Source organism: Mustela nigripes, chromosome 8 (assembly GCF_022355385.1).
Source record: "Mustela nigripes isolate SB6536 chromosome 8, MUSNIG.SB6536, whole genome shotgun sequence".
Classification (NCBI taxonomy): domain Eukaryota; kingdom Metazoa; phylum Chordata; class Mammalia; order Carnivora; family Mustelidae; genus Mustela; species Mustela nigripes.
In genome coordinates, this window is record NC_081564.1 from 53,824,721 (window position 1) to 53,846,258 (window position 21,538).

General features: G+C 34.7%; 1 protein-coding gene across 9 annotated transcripts in view; it reads right to left on the reverse strand.

The window, feature by feature from the left end:
• Positions 1 to 21,538, reverse strand: part of NOL4 (nucleolar protein 4) — a 406,246-nt gene that overhangs the window by 302,781 nt on the left and 81,927 nt on the right. For 6 of the 9 annotated variants that reach the window (XM_059409422.1, XM_059409421.1, XM_059409423.1 and 3 more), the window contains one exon: positions 10,768 to 10,917. In XM_059409422.1, the coding sequence (XP_059265405.1) occupies positions 10,768 to 10,917 (150 nt within the window). Of the gene's footprint in view, positions 1 to 9,730; positions 9,794 to 10,767; positions 10,918 to 21,538 lie in introns of those variants that run through there. The other 3 variants (XM_059409431.1, XM_059409430.1, XM_059409429.1) reach the window with 3 other exon arrangements.

The window sequence follows — 21,538 nt, forward strand, 5'->3', positions numbered from 1 at the left end:
AAATTGACTTAATAACTCACTAATGGTCTGTTATCTATAATCCAAAGATCTTTGTTGTGCTGTTGAGAGATGCTGGGTATGTGGTCAAATTTAAAATGAAGGCCTAAGGAAGGTCTAAGGCATGCAGGGATATTTTTAGACAGTTCAGGTCAATTTGTAGATAGCTCAAAGCAATCTGAAAATGTAAAACAAAGGCATCAAATACGCAGTGTGAGAGGAAGGAAAGGAGCGCAGTGGCGTAAGTTGGTGTCCTCCGGGGACTGGCAAATGCTAGAGTGGGAGGAAGGAGGCAAAGACACTCAGCTTGGGCAGAAGCACAGAAATCCACCACGTGATGAAATCGGAGGAGGAAAGCAGAGAGGTAACAGCATTCCAGGGCAAAACAGATGAATGGAGCCCTATACCCTTATACATGACTAGATGAAGGCATAGGCAAACAAGAAAAAGCATGAGAGTTAATCTAATTATAATTAATTAAATTTTCCTGAAAACAGTTTTGCTTCATTGATTACAGTTCAAACTTAGCAGTGTTGCTTTGCAAAAAAGGACTTTTATCTCTTTTATAATGATGTGCATCTTTAATTTGGAGCTGTATTTTAGAATAATTAAAATAGTCATCAATTGAGCAAATGAGACAACATCAAAAGAGATAATCAAATCAACTGGCACTAGATCTCTAAAGTTGTGAATGCTATTTTTGTTGCTTCTTATGTGAGAATATTTGTCTGTTAAGGAACAGATTGTCATCACAGAGAATTCTTATATTAGATGAAAAAAAGTGAGCAGATGGGCAGTGAAAAGTTTTACTTCATGAATGTTTCCTAATAGTAAAATAAAGAGAATCCCTAAATATTGCATGTAAATAAAATGACTCAGCAAAGCAAATGCTTATACAATTACGTGTAGCATGACAAACTACATTAAAGTATACAATTACACACATGGGAAGTGGGGGGGGGGGGATTTACTTCCTCTCTTGATTTCTTTTGAAGTGTGTGTATAAGATGATATACTAATGTTTTTTCCCAGGGCTGAGGGAAGGCCAGCTAGAAATCAGCCTTCCTGGTGTAGAATTCATCAGCACGTTCAAGCTCTCCTTGCCTCCGACTCTAACCCCCTCTGTTAAAGTTTACCTTGACTACTTCCTGCTGGTCAGCAGGGACACAGAGCTTCTTTTCAAACAAGTACCTAAGAATACTGTTGCTGCAGTTACTCAAAGCAGGCAATAGTTAGGCATTTGAGGGGACATGGAAGAAATTGGAGAAGGTTAGACTTCACTCTGAGGGAGTCTGAGAAGTTACACAACCCTCAAAGATCTGTGCAGGAAAACCAAAGAATCAGGAGAGGCTAACCACGTGCCAGGATGCAGAATCATTGTGAATTCTTGACTTGCTCAACAACTGGTAGATAATGAAAACAATATTCAGAGATACTAAGTAGAAAACTGGCCACGTGGTTTCCTTCGGAAAATGTCTCTCAACTTGGGGTGTTGACTGTGCTGTCAGGGTGACCTGACGTCAAGAACAGGGCTGCGTTCTGATTTTCACAGGAAGCGGGGCTGGTGTGGCTGGAACTTCACATTCAGTTACAAAGGATGTTAAATGGCTTGGAGCTTTTGAACAAAGCCAACTGCTTGCCCAGAAGCCTACGGTGCCCAGCTGAGAAATATCGCCTTAGGTACACAAATAATTATACAACTAGTGGGTACATAGGACAAAAAATACCATGCTTACATATTCTTTACTAAAGAGAAAAAGCATACCAAGATAGAAATTTCTCCGTGGGCATTCCAAATTCTCAGAAGTAGCAGCTAGGTCAGTTTCTTTTGGGATATACGTCCTTTCCCACTACTGGGACCAAGTTGCAGAGTCATGGCTCTGCTGTGCTTTGTGCTGACCCAGAGAGGACATTGCCAGAAAAATGAGGGGGAGGGGAGGGAGAGAAGTAGAACAGGTAAACAGATACGGAATAGGCAAAGGCTGTTTCTGGTTACCGATCATGAAATGAAAACTGCTGCCGATAAAGCTAGTGACTAATAATCTCAATTCTGAGAAAGTCGAGAATGAAGACATGGCTGGATGTTATCCCTAGGCCAAACAGGAGTGCAGATGACAAAAGAAAGACATAGATCTTTCAAACTCTAGTTAATAGGAAGCTGTTTATAGCATCTGTCATCCCACACATAACTCTACCTTTTAAAGAAAAACAAGTTTCCATCCACTACAATCACGTTTGAAGCAATTACTGTTAAAACCTTGACATATATTATTTCTGAGCCTCAAATAAATCCTTCAAATAATACATGCCCGACGCAGACCTACAGAAGTCACCTAATCTGGGATTTTTACTAGGTCTGGCTGACATCAAAACTGGCACCATTTTCTCTATATTACCTCATACTAGTCATTGACATCCTATACCTTTTTCTTGCTATATTTTATCCCAACTAAATACCTACCGGGGTATTTATACAGGTATACACATGCATATGCTTGAAAAAATTCAGGAGATTTTATTTATTATACGATGACCATACCCAGGAATACCTAAACCTCTGGATCTGAGTGAGAATCAACTGCTAGGAGGCCTGAATCATCCCTAGTCGGAAAGCTGCATTGGCTCACTTTCACCACAAGGGTGCACCGAAGGAGCAATTTACTAGGCTGGATCCAAAGAGTTAATGGTTTCTTCAAAGGTTAATTCCCTTTCCAGGATTGTATCTATTCACTGGGACCTTATCGTTTAATGCAAAAATTATTAATGACAAGGTTTGTGACATAAGTTGATGATTAACCAGTTTCAGTGAGCTCTTATGTCTTTGGATGATCTCCACTACCGAAAAGACAGTTTCTGAGTATAATGGATTTGCACTATTAATCTGCCCACCTGTGATAATTCTGACTATACCTATATGAGAAATAAATCAATTTTGATGAATGGTGGTATACCAGTCTTCTATTTCAGAATGGTTGTTTAATAACTCTAATTGCCAGGCCATTTATTTTTTTTTGCCCTTCTGAGATGTTTTACACATCTGACTTATTAGGCTGAGTATTATTTTTAGTTATCAAAAACAATAGGGCTGCTCTAACATAAAAGTGGATCTAATATAATATGTACCATGTTGAATTTAATGGCTGTTTCCAATATTTATAAATCACTTCTGTAAAACCTATATATGTATGTGCAGAATATATAGGTTTGAATGTGTATCTGATAAAAATAAACCAATCTCTGGAAAAGTAAGTAAAGTGTTTACATCCTACCTCAAAGAAGGAGCATTGAAGTTTTCCCTGAAAAGCAAATGAGAAACCTCGTGTTTGATAACTTTATTTTACCTTATTGAGAACCAACTGCATAAATCTGGGGTTTTGTTAAGTGTAAACATGGACTGGGCAATGCTCACTCCTTACAACCATGATTTACAGCCTTACAACCTTACAAGTTAACTAATCTTATTTCATTATTTCTATTTATAGTAACATCTCTATACTATTTAGTTGGTATTAAAAAGGCAAGGATTTCCACAAAGACCAGAAGAATTTATTCCTTCAACAAGTACTTATTGAATACCTCCTGTGGGACAGGCCTTTGGCTAACTGTGCTTATACAGTGGAGACATGGTCCCCCCAATCAGCAGTAATTGTGTGATTCTTTTTTTAAACATCTACTCTTGTCATAAAATACAAAAACAAATGAACAAAAGGAACCTCATAAAAGTAGCATAAAATATCTATAATTGAGTAATATTTTGTACTCAAACTCTCAAAGATAAACTCATTGTAAAACATACTTCTAAATCACTGAATTATTATATAACATTATCACTGAATTCAAGATTAAAGAGTGTCTACAAAAATATTTGAATTTAGAATCATTTTAAGGTTTCTTTTTATCTCTTCTTGGATATCCAGAACAGTTGTTTATTTAAGACACTGTAGTTTGTATAATAATGAAATAAAAATGTCATCTATATAAAAAGACAGGAACCTATATTTATTTTCTATATTAATTTGCTTTGATATTTCCACACATTAAGTCAAAGAAGATGGCTTACAGACATAATATTAATTTCTAAGTCCCACAGAATATTCCCCCAACACTTATCTTCAGTAACACCCTATCCATGCACTTGGATCTGTGGCAGGAAAGGAAGAATTCAAATTGGCAAAAGGAAATAGGAAGGGCAGAAGCACACATCATTATATTCTTTTAGTAAATCATGATTGAAGAGAAATTTTACTAGGAAATCTTATTTAAATTTTATAGTTTTAAATCTAATTCTTCCATTCTACTTTTATTATTTATTTCTCCTCCCAATTTTTATTTACATTCCAGTTAGTTTTAGGTGCAGAATTTAGAGATTCATCACTTACATACTTACATCACATACATACTTACATACCCAGTGCTCATGCAACAAGGGCTCTCCTATCTATTTTTGAACAGTACTCTCATCTTTTAAAAATATTTCATTAAAAAAAAAATGGTTCCCTCTTTTTGGAGAAGATTTTCAAATGAGGTGTGTAAAGGCTTTTTATCCTTGTCTTGATGACCTGAGTTCTCAACTTCCAAACACCATACACCTTTCAAAAGCTATGATATGTAATTCTGCACTGGGATTCAAACAAAAATCAGGCAGATCCCACACTACTGGGGTGTGAGATGTAGGAATGTTGACTTAGCTCATCCCCCATTCCCTTTCTGTCAACTCCTTTATGGTCGAGTTAAATCCAGCTAAACACGGGAGACAGAAGCAAGTTTATGAAATGATCATACAAAATGTCCATGACAGCTAGCAGCCTAATTTATTCTCCAACTTTTTCTGCCCAAGGATATCTGAGGTCCAAATAAAGATATAGGGGTCAATGGTTTCACCCAAATAAATTAAATCCTAACTGGAAAACTTGAGGCACTGTGATAGGGAAGGGAATATATTTGGAGAGCAAAGCCTCCTGGCACTAATCACAGAACTAGATAGGTAGATCTGTTTCAACAGTAAGATCTAGCAAATCCTATTAAACGCTGTCTCAGACTCTAGGACCACAAGACAGACAATGCTGATGGTCACACGATCATATTTGTTTACAACCAAGATGCAAAAGAAAAGCCATAAATAAACAAATGAGATATATAGCAAAGCCATCAGGTTCCAGACGAGAACACACACAGGTGGGACAGCCACATGTGTTGTGCTGCAGCTTAAAATCGTAACTAAGAAGCTGCCCATTCATAACATGGTTCAGACTACAAAAAAATTTTTTAACAAAAAAGCAGAGCAGTGAACATCTGCTGACACTTGGTGGTATTTTGTGGGCTTTCCCTTTGATGGCTCTTTTAAATTCCTGGAAATACAAAGTCCAATGACTACATATCCTTTTCATTATTGTTCTTATCATCATCATTATAATTATTTACAGAAGAATTTTCTAGATAATGGTGGAACCAAAATGTTCTATCTCTACACTATGTTTCTCAGCCAATGTGCCTCTATAACAGCAGGATAATTCCCTATGTTTCCACATATCTGGTGCCAACTAATTTATGCACTTTGGTTACTACCTCCATTGTTTCGCCAGCACAGTAATGGCCCATGTACACTATTACTGTTGGTGTTATTCCTTCAGAGTTTTTTCTTTTTTAAAAGATTTATTTTACAGAGGGAGAGCAAGTAGGGGGAAGGGCAGAGGGAGAGGAAGAGAGAGACTCTTGAGCAGACTCCCCACTGAGCATGGAGCCTGATGTGGGGCTTGACCTCAGGATCATGAGATCATGACCTCCACCAATATCAAGAGATCAAGAGTTGGGCCACCCAGACACACCTCCTTTTTTTTTTTTTTTTTTTTTTTTTTTTTTGGTGTTGTTCCTTCAGAGTTTAAAGAAAACTGAAAGGTAGCCTAGCCAAAAAGAAGTTAAATTAATTGTTTGGAACTCTTGAATTTTAATATAGTGTAATTTTTTCACACCACAATGGCTACAAATTTTGTTCATGAGTCTCATTACAAGTTGACAAGAACTCTAGAAAATTTTATGTAACAAATCAGCAGAAACCAGTGCAAGTTAAAATATCCTATTTAGCAGCGGAAACACTAAGCCAATAAAGCATTTAAGAAAAGAAGAGAACAAAAATTATGCTAACTGGGGCACCTGGGTGGCTCAGTGGGTTAAAGCCTCTGCCTTCAGCTCAGGTCATGATCTCAGGGTCCTGGGATCAAGCCCTACATCAGGCTCTCTGCTCGCCAGGGAGCCTGCTTCCCCCCAGCTCCACCTGCCTCTCTGCCTACTTGTGATCTCTGTCTTTCAAATAAATAAATAAAATCTTTTTAAAAAATTATGCTAACTAAAGTCTTGAGGTTAAGTGTTCTAGATCTGATCAGATAAAGACAAGACGTACATTTTTAAATTTTCAGATTAGGAATGTGGATATTGTACATGATATGCTGTTTTTCTAGAGTACGTCCCTAGAGAGGGATGTTCAATTCATATTGAAAACACATTCTTTAAAGAGAGACAATTTTAAAATTTTTCAAAAAGTTCACTTGAAATTAATTTAATAGACTTAAACTTGGGAAAAAGCAGAGTGCCTAGTGAAACCTCTGATAAAACTTATACAGTGGACCTCGCAGGGATGCTGACGTCTAAAGTCTGACATAAAAGAATGCATGAGGCGTTTATTATTCTTCTCTCCCAACACAGAGACATCAGGGTGGGCAGAAGAAATTGTATCCATAAGTGGAACTAGGGCGATGGCAGAGCTGTGTTAATGGTCCTGCTTGTCCCTCTGCTTGGAACATGAGTAATGACCGGATAAAAGCAACATAACATCATTCCAAAGTTGACCATACACCAAGCACTTTATGTATATGAACTCACTTATATCCCCACACCGTGCACTTTATTACCTCCCTCTAAACAGGAGGAGGAAAAAGTAAATAATTTGCCAAAACTGACACAGATAGGAAGTGCTAGATTTGAAATCTGAAACTGAATTTGTCTGGCTTCTGGCCTATTTTCTTTTAGCCCTAGCATATGTTCTCCACTCTGAATTAAATGAATGTAATTATTGGCAGCAATGTATGTGAATAATACATGTAGGTTTACGGTACCACACTACAAGTTGTGTATGTGCATGCGTGCATGTGTGTACATATATATATTTATATGCAGACTCTTCTCACTACGGAAAATACTGACTTTCACCCTTAGCTCCTGGATTTCCCCCAGTCACTCTAATTTTACATGTAGAAGAAAAAGCTCTGAAACTTAATCCTCTAATCGGACCCTAATTTATGCTACTGGAAGGGCAACTGTGCTAAGGCTGGGATAAAATACATGTGAAAAAAGACAACTGGAGGGGCGCCTGGGTGGCTCAATGGGTAAAGTCTCTGCCTTCGGCTCAGGTCATGATTCCAGGGTCCTGGGATCGAGCCCCGCATCAGACTCTCTGCTCAGCAGGGAGCCTGCTTCCTCCTCTCTCTGCCTGCCTCTCTGCCTACTTGTCATCTCTGTCAAATAAATAAATAAAATCTTAAAAAAAAAAATGTTTAAAATAAATAAATAAATAAATAAATAAATGAATAAAAAAGACAACTGGAGAAGAGTGATATATTCCCAAAGGTGGAGCTCAGGCAGAAGTTGAGAATTAAGTACTGGAAGACAACATCTCACAGTAATTTTGTACAATACTACATCATTAATTTTGGTGTAACCTTCCAAATTGCTAAGCCTGTTTGCATTCAATTTTCAGTACAAAGATGTATTTTAAATTCAAATATAAGTGATACTCGAATGGGCCATCGCTTCTCTCTGCTGTGTTAATGTACATAATCCAAAGCTGACCATAGTCAAATATATTGAAGAAAACACATTCAGTGCAGCAGTAATAGTTCATATATACACAAGGACAAATGCAGGGGGAAAAAATGACCCAAAAGACACTAGAATTCTCCCAATGACTGAAAAAAACAATTATGATAGCCTTTACATATTCCTAAAATGTGTCATTTTATGTGGATTTTTAAAAAGAGCTCATCAGTAGTAGAATACATACCCTCCAATTTTATCTATAGTCAGATCAGATTGCAATAATAGTTAAGTCATATAATGCCTAGATATTTCAAGGAATGACATACTGCAGATAGGTAAAAACAAATAGCATTCAAAAGTTAATCCATTATTAAAGGACCACCATTTCCTGCAGAGTGAAAACATAGAAAGATTTGCAAAAAAAGGCAAAGTAAATAAAATGACCACTAAATCTATTGATAATATTATTAAAACAATAAGAAACGCTTTAATGATTAGTTGTATAAGTATGGTTTCTTGGCCATGTTGGAAAAGGGAGAAAAAGGTCAATAAAGAGAATGATGCATGCGCTATGACTAATGTGTTAGAAGTAGAAAAAAAAAAAAATCTTAAACTTCATTGAAACCACTCTAATTGCGATAGGTATCAAGCTAATTCTACCAACGACTAGCCAGTTCTAGTGTTAGTATTGAGAACTCAACATTGATCCAACAGTCTAGGGCCCTATTACCACTAACCCAATTCCATTTCAAATTGCATTTCATCTTATGCCCCATTTACTTGAATATTTATGTGAAATGCTAACATTAGATTTACTCTATTGTAGAGTGGTATGTATGGTTTCCCTGGCACTGAGCAGTTCTTTTTTTTTTTTTCTATGATGTATTATGACTCTATAAAATGGAAATCATTCTTAATTAGGATTCAATTAAGATATACCGGAAGGCAAAAAAAGATCATGCCAAAAAGAACATTCGTGATATTAGAAAAGTACTTTTGATGTGGAAATTAAAAATAAACTGGGGAAAGGATCTTTAAATAGGATGTTCTCAAGAGGGAATGGAGAATGCTTCGGTGCTGCTTGTATATCCACAGTTGGTATTTCCACCCCAAAATGCAGAAAATGTCTTCATAATGTGAATGCAAAATGATGTATGTCAGGAACATGTTTACCAATTTCTTGGATGTGTCTAGCATGCATAATGGCAATGGATCACATTCCCTACATTTCACCTAAGAAAGTAGGGTGAGAGACCTGGGTCTGTGTCATGGTATGAATTAAAGGTCTCCAATAAAAGCACTCCAAAGATTAAATCATTTTAAATTGCTTTTGGCCCTGAAACAGATTTGGCTGCCACACTACTACTGACAATGAAGCCTTTTTGATTGTTTGTTTGTTTATTTGTTTGCTCTCATTTCACAGCCGAACTTATGCAGTCCTACCTTACAAAGTTCTATCCAGTTCAGGCAGCTAGCTCATGAAAATGCATGATTATCAGAGTACACAGTTAGTGATATTAGTAAATCATTGTATATTTGTTTCCTGTTAATACCCAAAGATACAACCCTAGCTTAGGAGACAAGCAAAATGAGTATGTTCAGGAATATTAGTCTATATAAGATTATTTTAAGAAGCTAGGCCATTGTCATTAGTCATGATAAGAATGTCTCCTAGGATATGCAAGTCAAAAGAAAGTTTATGTGGCAGAATTATGTAAGGAAACTTACAATAGTGCCTGCCCACAAACCATGCAATTTGGAAACAGCCAAGAAACAAAACCATAGAGGAGAGATAAATACAACATGTATTAGGGGTTATTATGCAACTACAAAGGTTCAATATGACCCTGGAAATATAGCAAAAAATAGTTATGGAAAAGAAGCTATTTCTTATGCTCAGTAGCTAATTTTCAAACATATGTACCTGTATTTGAAACTTTGAGCATTTCACACATTTTTCTGTATCTGAAAAAAAAATGGATCCAGACTGATATTGTGTATCAATATAGCTGAAAACAGTCAATAAAAAGGTAGCCAAAAGCAAAGTTCAATAAGAATTCTAAAAAAGGATATTATTCTGGTTGCTGATAAAACACTTCTGATGTATACTTTGCTCATATTGGAAAAGAATAATTTACTGTTCAATTTTCCTAGAAAGGATGAAAGATCTATAAGATGATTTCATAAAATGTTTGATTAAATAAAAGCTAGATTAAACTGTCTAGGTCAAACTGTAAATATAATTAGAAACTTTAGAAATAATATATAACTCCATTTTGAGAATATATATATATTTCAATATTTAACAGTTAATTAAATGTTTTCCATATAATTTATGATAAAAACATTGTATATTTTCATTTTAAACTGTTCAAGGGCATTGGATCTATGAAAACAACACATATATTTTAATTCTCTATTCTGGAAAATTAAGAAATGCATACTCTTTAGGATAAATGTATTTAATACAAGGTGACACAAGAAAAAAACATCAAATTTCCTTATTCATGGGAATATAAGATTAAATAGGAAATACCTGATCATACTGATATGATTTGAAGGGGAAGAAAGGTTAAGATTAAAGTGGTAGTATGAAAGCTCATATATCCCAGTCCATAATCCATATATCATGATTTGAATACATATTGAATGTATAACACAAATACATCTTCCCATTTGTGGCCATTTGACTGGGACTACCACATTTTATGTATATTTAAAGAAAACAAAATGAGAGTGCAAGAGACAGATTTCAATTATATGGAATAGACTTCACGAATATTTGACCAAAACAGAATCAGTTAATCATAATAGTTTAAATGTTGGGTGTAACCATGATATAGTCTCATTTATACTGAAGATAGAATATTTATAAATATTTAACCCAACATCAACATACATAATACCAAATTTCAAAATGCATGCCTTTTGCTTCTTTTTTTGTTTGTTTTTTTAACTTACTGCTTTGTAAGTTCTCTTTTGTCCAGCATGTTTCCGAATTTGTTCTCCATTTGGCCCTGTTTCCACATGCATCGAATAGATAATGTCAAAGAAATCTTCAACCACAGCTACCCGCCGCAAAGATAGCTTCTCATCCACCCCTACACCATCCTGGAAACAAAATTTAAAAAAAAAAGGACAGAAAGTTAACACATAAAGTGAAAATAAAACGAAAACATTTTGATAAACTGAACCAAACCAAATCATCCAGCTAGGAAACTTACAAAAACTGTGAGTGAATATTGTATTGCATTATTTCATACACTGTTTGCATACAGAACTTTAAGAAAGATGAAAAAAGATATTTGGCATAATGATCATGCTTACCCATAAATAACCTCTTTTTTTATTAAGTTTTATAATGACTCATTTGTAGCCATCAGCATAACTTCCTTAAATTATTCCAAAATATATTTTAAGGCTCAGTAATTTTTATTACAATAATTTCATTCTAGATATTTATTGATTCATCCAATCAGTATTTATTGAGTTGCTAGGTACTGGAAGCCATTATTAGAGAAAGAAAAGAAATAATATAGGATGTTTTCCTTAGACATCATATAATCTGGGAAAGAAAATACATCTACTATGCTATCAGGTTGGACTAAGAGACGATAATTGTTCAAGGTTGAAAATGAAAGCTATAGAAATTATCTAGGTGTGAACTTAGGATTCTCCACTCAGAAATTCTATGTCTTGTGCAAGTCATTTAAACTTCCCTAAATTTCAGTCTTCTCAAATTTCAGTTTTCTCAATTGGCAGAGATAGTAGAGCTCACTTCACAGAATTGTAAGAATTAAATGCGGTAACTTGGGTAAAGGATGTGACCCTATGGCAGGCATATAGTGAACACTTGACAAATAGTGACTCTTGTCATTCTGACCATCATGATAAAAATGTAAGCATACAAGCAACATACTACAGGCGTTCAAAGAATAAAGATATCACCTCTGGCTGAAGTAGCTTCTTGGAAGAAATAGAATTTGATATGGGTGGCAATACACACTAGGTCTAAGCCACGGCGGGCTGAGGGGAAGTGTAGCAAAGAGACAAACACTCCCATAGATGACAGAAAATAAGAAATGTATAAGAAAAGAATAGGAAATTGGAAATCGGATGAAAAAGAAATTTACTCTTTCGGGAATGGGTTTCCTGTTTGCAAACACAGACCTGCACGCACGTGCATACACAGACACAGTGTTCTTCTTTGGACCCTGAAGCACAAGCTGAAGTAACGTGACATAGCCATCAATGTTGGCAGACCGCATAAGAGGGTGATTAATCTGAGCAAAATCATTATGCAGTCAATGAGTCAAATGGCAAAAGCCTCTTTGAACAGTAGTTCCAGCAGACTGATGCTCACTGCAAAACTCAAAACAAGTCACTTGGTCCTTTTTCTTAGTTTGACTTTGTTTTTTTTTTGTTTTTGTTTTTGTTTTTCTGATGTAGAATAGGACTCAGAAGCAGCAATGTCTGAGGCTATATATTCAAGTAGCCATATATACGTATATATGTATATCTATATTTAAATAACTACATATATATTCAGATAAATATATATAGTCAAATATTTATAAGTTGCCCGTAAGGTCAAACCATATGGTATCTTATCTCTGTTAAATCTGAAGCACTTCCTCTCAATTACCTATGATGCATGTGTTTCGTCATTGGGTTTTAGACCTTTCTCACATCTCTCCTTTAACATCTTGCAGCATCGCTTCTATACTGGGCCCCATGGATAATCCCTTATTGCCTTGTGATGCAAGACCAATATGGAGGGAAACCACGGAGAAGCTGCATCAAGCATGGCTATGACTAGCCCGAAAAACTGTTGTAGCTTATTGTACAGTAATTAAACACCATTTCAGATGCCCACCCCTCCATCACCCCGGCTACCCCCTACTCCTCAGAGAGTACCCACTGTTTCTAGCCTAGAAATCCAAATTCTAACTCGACCCACAGGCAAAAACCACCCACAAAATTGTGGCTTCTTTTTTCCTATTCATAAAACTTTTACAGTTCCTTCTCAGTTCCTTTGCTGGGCAACCAGAAATATAGTAATGTCCTACAGTTAATAAACTATGAGTGATGGGGGAATCACAGCCCATTTATTCATTCCTTCAACAAGTATACCAGAAAGACCAAGCACAGCCAAGCCCTAGTAGCTGAGATGCTCAAGTTACCAAGGTCAGCTGACTTCTCAAAAAAAAAAAAAAAAAAAATAGGACAATATATTCAAAGTGTTGAACCTAAAAAAAAAAAAGAAAGAAAAATAAACCAAAACCAAAAACAATAACAACAACAAAAACTGCTAAAAAAGAATTTTATATCCAGAAAAACGACTTTTCCAAAATTAAGGTGAGGTAAAGACATTCCCAGATAAATAAAATAGAGAATTCAATTACAAGAGAAAGAGAAGACAAGAGAAATTTATTCCCTCATAGCCCTGGAAGCCAGAAGCTGAAATTCAGAGATGTGGGCAGAGCCGCACTCCTGGAAGCTCTAAGGGAGAATCCATTCTTCGCCTCTTCCAGTTCTGGAGGCCATCTGCTGCTGCCTTCTCCTCTTTGGTGTATCTCCTCTGTGTGTGTGTCTGTCTGTCTGTCTCACACCTATGCACATGCTCTCTCTCTCTCTCTCTCTCTCTCTCTCTCTCGACACATCTTTTCTGAAAGCATTTAAACCCCAACTAGATAATCTAAACTAATCTCTTCACTCAATATCCTTAACTTAATTAGATCTACAAAGACTGTTTCTAAACAAAGTAACATTTACAAATTCCAGGGATTAGGACTTGAAATCTTTTTTTTTTTTCTTTCCCCTTGGAGGGAGAGAGAGGTGCACACAGTGGGCTGGGGTTTGAGGAAGGAGAGGAGGATTTGAGAGATCGAGAATCTTAGGCTCCTCACCCAGAGCAAAGCCCAAACCACTGCTCAATCTCACAATCCAGATCACGATCCGAGCTGAAATCAAGAGTCAGACTCTTAAACAACTAAGCCACCCAGACACCCCAGAACTTGAAATCCATTGTTAGATGGGCATTATTTAACTACATGTAGTAATGAATTATGTAAAGAAGGTACAAATTGTGCGATAAGAACATACATTGGAAGTGCTTCACTACAGGTGGTTAACAGTCAATATACTTTCAAGAAATCATAAATTCAGAGTTAATCAAGATAATATTGAAATCACATACATTGGGGAAGGAAACTCATCTATTATCCTTCTGTCCTATAGAATTGCTTACTTGCAATTGTAATTAAGCTCAATTCACATCCACACTCTTATTGAAACTCCAAAGTGCCTTCAGGGGTTGGGCCTTCAATGTAAGTGAGCTAAGTATTTGTGGTAAGATAATAAGGAGTAATGAAGCCCTTCAGACATAGGAGAAATATATTCAATGAGCTTGGAGCTTGACATAACTTCAAATACCATGGGGGCACCCAGGTGGCTCAGTGGGTTAAGCCTCTACCTTTGACTCAGGTCATGATCTCAGGGTTCTGAGATGGGCCCACTTGGAGCTCCCTGCTCAGCAGGAGTCTGCTTCTCCTCCCTCTCCCCCTGCCTCTCCCCTTCTGCTCATGCCTCTCTCTCTCTCAAAAAAAGAGAAGAAAACAAAGCAAAACTTTAAAAAACATACTTCTGGTACCAAAAAACAAAGGCATTCACAAATAGACACGTTATAGTGGAATTGTTGAATGCGAAAGACAAAATCTCAAAAGCAACAAGAGATAAATAACTTATCAACCTTTGAGGAAACCCCAATAACAATTCCATGCTTGTAGAAATGCTTTATAATAAAGGGTAAAAAGAAGTTTTCCAGGATAAAAGTAAGTGGCAAGTGACATCAAGTAGTAATCCAAATCCAAACGCAAATACTAAGAACTTCAGTAAAGGCAGGTAAGGATAAATAAATAAACAACCAAAAAAGTAAAGAAAAGCAAGCCAAATACAATATAATTATTTGCTTATTTTTTTAAAGATAATAATTGAGTCATTTTTATTTACTGTTTTCTTTATTAATCAACGAACCTTCCTCAGTTACAAAAAATAGACTATGCATTGCAAGAGATGGGCCAGAGCCATATCATGAAGGCAGAAAATGAACATATAACAGGTACACTGCCATAAGGGAAAATATACATGGTAGAAGTTATATCCTGTTAGTATTACTGATATAAGATTAATTTAACCATCTCAAACATGGGTTTCTCATTTTTGCCAAGCAACACTTTAAGGGATTTTCAAATGTTTTCTTTAAATCTCCATCATCTTTTGAGGTGAGAACACTAATACTCAGAAGTTATGTAACCTTCCCAAAGACTCACAGTGATTACTAAAGCTGAGTAACATAGAGTTTTTTCAAAAGAAAGAAAATCCTATTTATCCTAAGAATACACTTGAACATATCCCACACAGATATAACTGGCAGTTATTTTACCAAGGATTCCACAAAATCCTTTTTAACCCACAGTCGGTGCTGTAATAATCTACATTTCCAAAGAAACATAGCAAGATATGTAATTATAATACTAGAGAACGAGAAAGATTGAAGATTATTTAAATGTCCACCTTGAATACTGCTTCTTTGGGAACTGACTGATTTAAAAGGCAACTGACTAAAATAATATGTAAATAACTATTACTGGTATAATAATATACATAAATGTAATATAATTGCCAATGACAGCACAAAAGAGGCAGTAACAAAGCTATACTGGAGTTTGGAGTAATGAAATAACAGAATGATAACTCAAATCCACAGGTAGAAAGAGAGAGAACCAAATAAGAGGTTAACATTAAAAACTCTATAAATATATGCTTTCCTATTTTCTTCTCTTAGCTCTTTGAAAGACATAATATTATATAAGTAATTATCACACTATAATAGTGTTAGATGATTGACCTATCTGGATATTACATGTATAAATCATAGAATTAAAAAGTGAGAAGACTGAGCTCTTTAAAAGTAAAGTTTTATATTGGATTATAACTAAATCAGTATATATCTGAAGTAGATTCTGGTAAGTTAAAACATACATTATAATTCCTAAAGTAATCCCCCCAATTTAAAAGTATATAATTTTAAATCATTAAAGGAGTTAAGATTTTACAAGGGAAAATATGCAATTAATAGAAAAAAAGCCAATAAAGGAAAATTAAAGGAAAAAAGACATGACATATATAGATAATAAAGCAAAATCACCAATATAAATCCAATCATATCAATAACACTAAACACAAATGGACTAAGGAATCCAAACAAAGAGAATTGGTTAAAAATGACATCCTACTGTAAATTATCTAGAGGAGCCACAATCGTGGTTCAAAAATGCAGATAGGGGGTGCTATGGTGGCTCAGTCAGTTAAGTATCTAACTCTTTTTTTTTTTTATTTATTTTCAGCATAAGAGTATTCATTATTTTTTTCACCACACCCCGTGCTCCATGCAATCCGTGCCCTCTATAATACCCACCACCTGGTACCCCAACCTCCCCCCCCCCCGCCACTTCAAACCCCTCAGATTGTTTTTCAAAGTCCATAGTCTCTCATGGTTCACCTCTTGATTTTGGCTCAGGTCATGATCTCAGGGTTGTGAGATGGGAGATGAGTCTGCTTGAGATTTCCTCTCTCCCTCTCCCTCTGTCTCTCCCCTCCACACACCCCCCTTGGCTCACACACTCTTTAATTAATTAATTAATTAATTTTAAAAATCTTTAAAAAGATGCAGATCGGATGAAGGTGAAAAGCTACATTATGCAATTAAGAACAACAACAACAAAAAGAACTGGAATAGCTATATTAGTATTAGAGAACAGAGTTTAAACAAACCAACAAATGTTACTAAGAACAAAGAAGAAAATTTCATAATAATAAAAAGGTTAATTTTCCAGCAAGATATAATAATTATGTACGCACCAAAAACCAGAATTCCAAGTAACATGTGCACACACACATATTGTTTAAGCAAATACTGACAAAATTAACAGGAGAGATCAGCAATAATAGAGATTTCAAAACTCTATTTTCAAAAATAGGATAACAGGGGAGAATATGATCAAGAAAAAGAAGACTGAACAACACTATAAAAAATAATCCTAATAGATGTACATAGGATATCCCACACAACAGAAACAGAACATTCTCCATGATAGACCATATCTCAGTATAAAAGAGTTCTCAATAAAATGTAAAGGATTGAAATATGTTTTATATGTTTTCTGATCAAAATGGAATTAAATTACAAATCAATGACAGAAGGAAAATAGGAAATCACAAAGATAAAGAAATTAAACTACGCACTTCTCAAAACCAATGTATCAGAGGAGTCAAAAGGAAAATTAAAATATACTTTGAGATAAACGGAAACAGAAGCACAAAATGTCAATAGCAGTATTTCAAGAAAATTTATAACTGCAAATGTGTTTTTTAAAAATAAGATAACTATCTTTCTACCTTAAATGAATAGGAAAAAAAGTAAACAAAAACCAAGTGGAAGGGGGCAAATATTTTTAAAGAGGAGAAATAAATTAAAGAGAGAATAGAAAACAATGGACAAAATCAGCAAAACCAAAAGGCAATTTTTGAAAATATATTTTTAAAAGACAAAACTTCAGTTGTACCAACGAAGAATAAAAGAGAGAAGACATAAATTACTAAAACCAGGAATGAAAGAAGGAGCATCACTACTGATCTTGTAAAAAAAAAAAAAAAAGGCGTTATAAGAAATAGTATAAACAACTCTATGATAAATTAGAAAAGTATATAAAGTGAACAATTTCTAGAAAGATACAAATTATTGAAACTGACTGAAAAAAAAAGTGGAAAGTTTGAATATGTCTACCACAAGTAAAAGAGACAAAATTAGTAACTTAAAAAAAATTCTTACAAAGAAAAGTCTGGGCTCAAAGGGTTTCACTGGACCGACATGCAAGAATGAAGGCCAATGTATCACTAACTCTTCAGGAAAAAAAAAAAAAAAAAAAAGGACACATTTTTCAAATCATTCTATAAAGCCAGAATTACCCATATACCAAAACCAAATGTATTACAAGAAAGAAAACTATGGACCAATATATTTTATGAATATAGATGTAAAAAACTTCAACAATATACTAGCAAAACAAATCTAATAATATATATATGCAAATTATTATGTACCATTACCAAGTAAGATAATCCCAGGTATGCAAGGTCGATTTAAAATGTAAAAATTAATTTGTGTAATACAGCATATTAAAGAATAATGGACAAAAACATATAATCATCTCAATAGTTGCAGAAAAAGCATTAGACAAAAGCCAACATACTTTCCTTAGAAAAATTCTTAGGGAACTAGAAATAGAATGTTATCAATGTAATAAAGGGCATCTACAAAAGCTTCATAACTAATAAGTATTTAATGATGGGAGACTGAATGCTTTCCCCCTAAGGACAGGAGCAAAACAAGAATGTCTCCTCTAGCCACTTCTGTTTAACAGTTTACTGGAAGTACTAGCCAGGGGAGTCAGGGTTTTTTTTTTTTAAAAAAAAAAAAAAGGGAAGAAAAGACACCTAGATTGAAAAGGAGGAAGAAAAACTAACTCTGTAGAAGACATGATCTTATATGTAGAAAATTCTATTAAAATACTCCAAACAGCTATTAGAACTACCAAGGGAGGTCAGCAAAGTTAAGGCCCAAAATCAGTAACAAAAAACAATTGTGTTTCTTTTCATTAGCAACAAAAAAATTCAGAAATGAATTTAGAAAATTAATTTCATTTACAATAATACAAGGGCACCTGGTGGGTCAGTTAGCTAAGTATCTGACTCTTGATTTCATCTCAGGTCATGATCTCAAGGACATCTAATCGAGCCCCACTTGGGGCTTCATGCTGGGCATGTATCCTGCTTAAGAGTCTCTCTCTCCCTTTTCCTCTGCCTCTCCTTACCCTGTTCAAGCTCTCTTTCTTCCCCACCCCCATATATATAATAAATTAGAATACAAGGTATGAATTTAGATATAAAGCTAACAAAAGAAGTACAAGGCTTGTACATGAAGGCTACAAAACATTGTTAAAAAAACATTTTTAATGATCTAAATAAATGGAAAGATACCCTATGTTCACAGACCAGAGGATTGATATTGTTAAGATGGTAATATTCCAAAAACTTATTTGCAGAATCAATGTAATCCCTATTTTAAAATTCTAGCTAGCTTTTTTGTAGAAATTGACAGTTAAAATTCATATATAAATGCACGGTGCTCAGAACAGCCAAAATAATCTTTTAAAAGAAGAAATTTGGAGGTCTCATATGTCTTGATTTCAAAACTTACTATAAATTTTACATAATAGGCAGCATGGTACTGGGCATGAGAATAGATATATAGATCAATGGCACCGAACTGAGATTCCAGAAATAAACCCTTACACTTATTTTCAACATGAGTGAAAGACAATGCAGTAGGGAAAAAAATAATCTTTTCAATAAATGGTACTGGGACAACTGGATACCCACATGCAAAAGAATGAAGTAGACTCAACTCCCACCATACATATAAATTACGTCAAAATGCATTATAGATCTAAATGTAGTAGCTAAAACTTAAAATTTAAGAACACAGGAGTAAATGTTTTCAACCTTGGGTAAGGCAAGGCCCTCTCAGTTATAAAACCCAAAGCAAAAGTAACAAAAGACAAATTAATTGAACTACATTAAAATAAAATATTTTATGCTGCAAATCATACATCAAAAAAAATGAAATACGAATCCTCAGAAATGGGAGAAAACATTTAAAAACCATATGTCCAATAAGGGGTTAATATCCAAAATATATAAAGAAACATTCAACTCAGTAGCTAAAAAAAAAAAAAAAAAAAAAATCCAATTAAAAATAGGTAAAAGATCTGAATCTGTATTTTCCCAAAGGAGACCCCCATGAAAATGTGCTCAACATCACTAACCATCAGGTAAATACAAATCAAAACCATAATGAGATATCACTTCATACCTGTCAGAATGGCTATTACCAAAAGGACAAGAAATTTTAAGCATCGGTAAGCACACGGAGAAAAGGGAACACTTCCTTGCATACTGCTGGGGGGGGATATAAACTGGTGCAGAACTATGAAAAACAGTACTGATATTCCTGAAAAAACTAAAAATAGACGACCCTATGATCCAGCAATTTCACTCCTGGACTCATACAAAGGAAATAAAAACAGTAACTTGAAAAGATACATGCACCCCCATTTTCATTGTGGCTTTATGTACAATAGCTAAAACGTAAGAGAAACTTAAGTATCTATTGATGAATGAATGGATAAAGAAAATGTGGTCATATGTATATATGCCACATTTTGTGTTACCATGTAATTGTGTTATTATGTGCACATGTCCACACATACACATATACATACTGGACTATTATTCAGCCACAAGAAGGAAGGAAATCCTCCCACTTGCAACAGTGTGGATGGACTTGAGGGCATTATGCTAAGAGAAATGAGACAGAGAAAGACAAATATGATAGGATTTCACTTATACGTGGAATCTTAAAAAGCAAGTATACATATAAAAAGAAAAAACTCACAGAGAAAGAGATTGGTGGTTGCCAATCAAGAGGTAGGGAGAGGATAAAATGGACAAATGTTGGCAAAAGTGTGAAGCTAGAAACTTCTAGTTATAAAATAAATAAATCCTGGGGAGGTAATAAATGGCATAGCTACTGTAGGTAAAAATACTGTATTACATACTTGAAATTGCTAAGATCTTAGAAGGTCTAAGTACAAACCTAAAAAAGATTTGTAACTGTGGTTGTGCATGTTAACTAGACATATTGTGATGATCATTTATATACATATAAACATATATATATCATTACACATAATCATTATAATCATAAAACCATTGCATATCTACATTATAATCATTATGCTGTATACTTAAAACAAAGAAACTATAAATATTTTGAGTAAACATTTCTCTGAAGAAAATTTTCAAATGACAAATAAGAACAAGAAAAGATGATCAACATCATTAGTAATCAGGGAAATGTAAATCTAAATTTCTATGAGATACTACTTCACGTTGACTAGGATTGCTATAACCAAAAATAAATATGGGCAAAAATATAGAGAACTTAGAACATTCATGCATGGCTGGTGGAAATACAAAATTACGCAAGGGCTTTGGAAATTTTGACTGTAACTTGAAATTTCAACTTAGACTTAGCAGATGACTTAATAAGCCCTAAGTATGTATATATTCAAGAGAAATTAAAACATACAACTACATAAAATAAATTTTACAAAATACAGCAACATAATCATTACAGCCAAAAAAGTAAAAACAATTAAAATACCCCTGCTGAATATGCAAATAAAATGGTATAACATGCAAAGGAATATTATACTGTCGTAAAAAAGGATAAAGTATTGATTCATGCTATTGCATGGATGAAACTTCAATACATAAAGCTAAGTGAAAGAAGCCAAACACATAAAAAGCCACAGACTCTTTCTTTTTATTTGAAATGTCCAGAAAAGGCAAATTTATGGATGTAAAGTACATCACTGAATGCTTTGGACTAGAGAGACAGCTGTATGGTGATTGACTGCTAATGGACACAAAGTGGCTTTTAGAAGGGACAAAAATGTTCTAAACTTAGATGATGGGGATGGTTTTAAATCCTGTATATACACTAAAACATTACATTGTGCTCTTTACATGGGATGAATTGCATGGT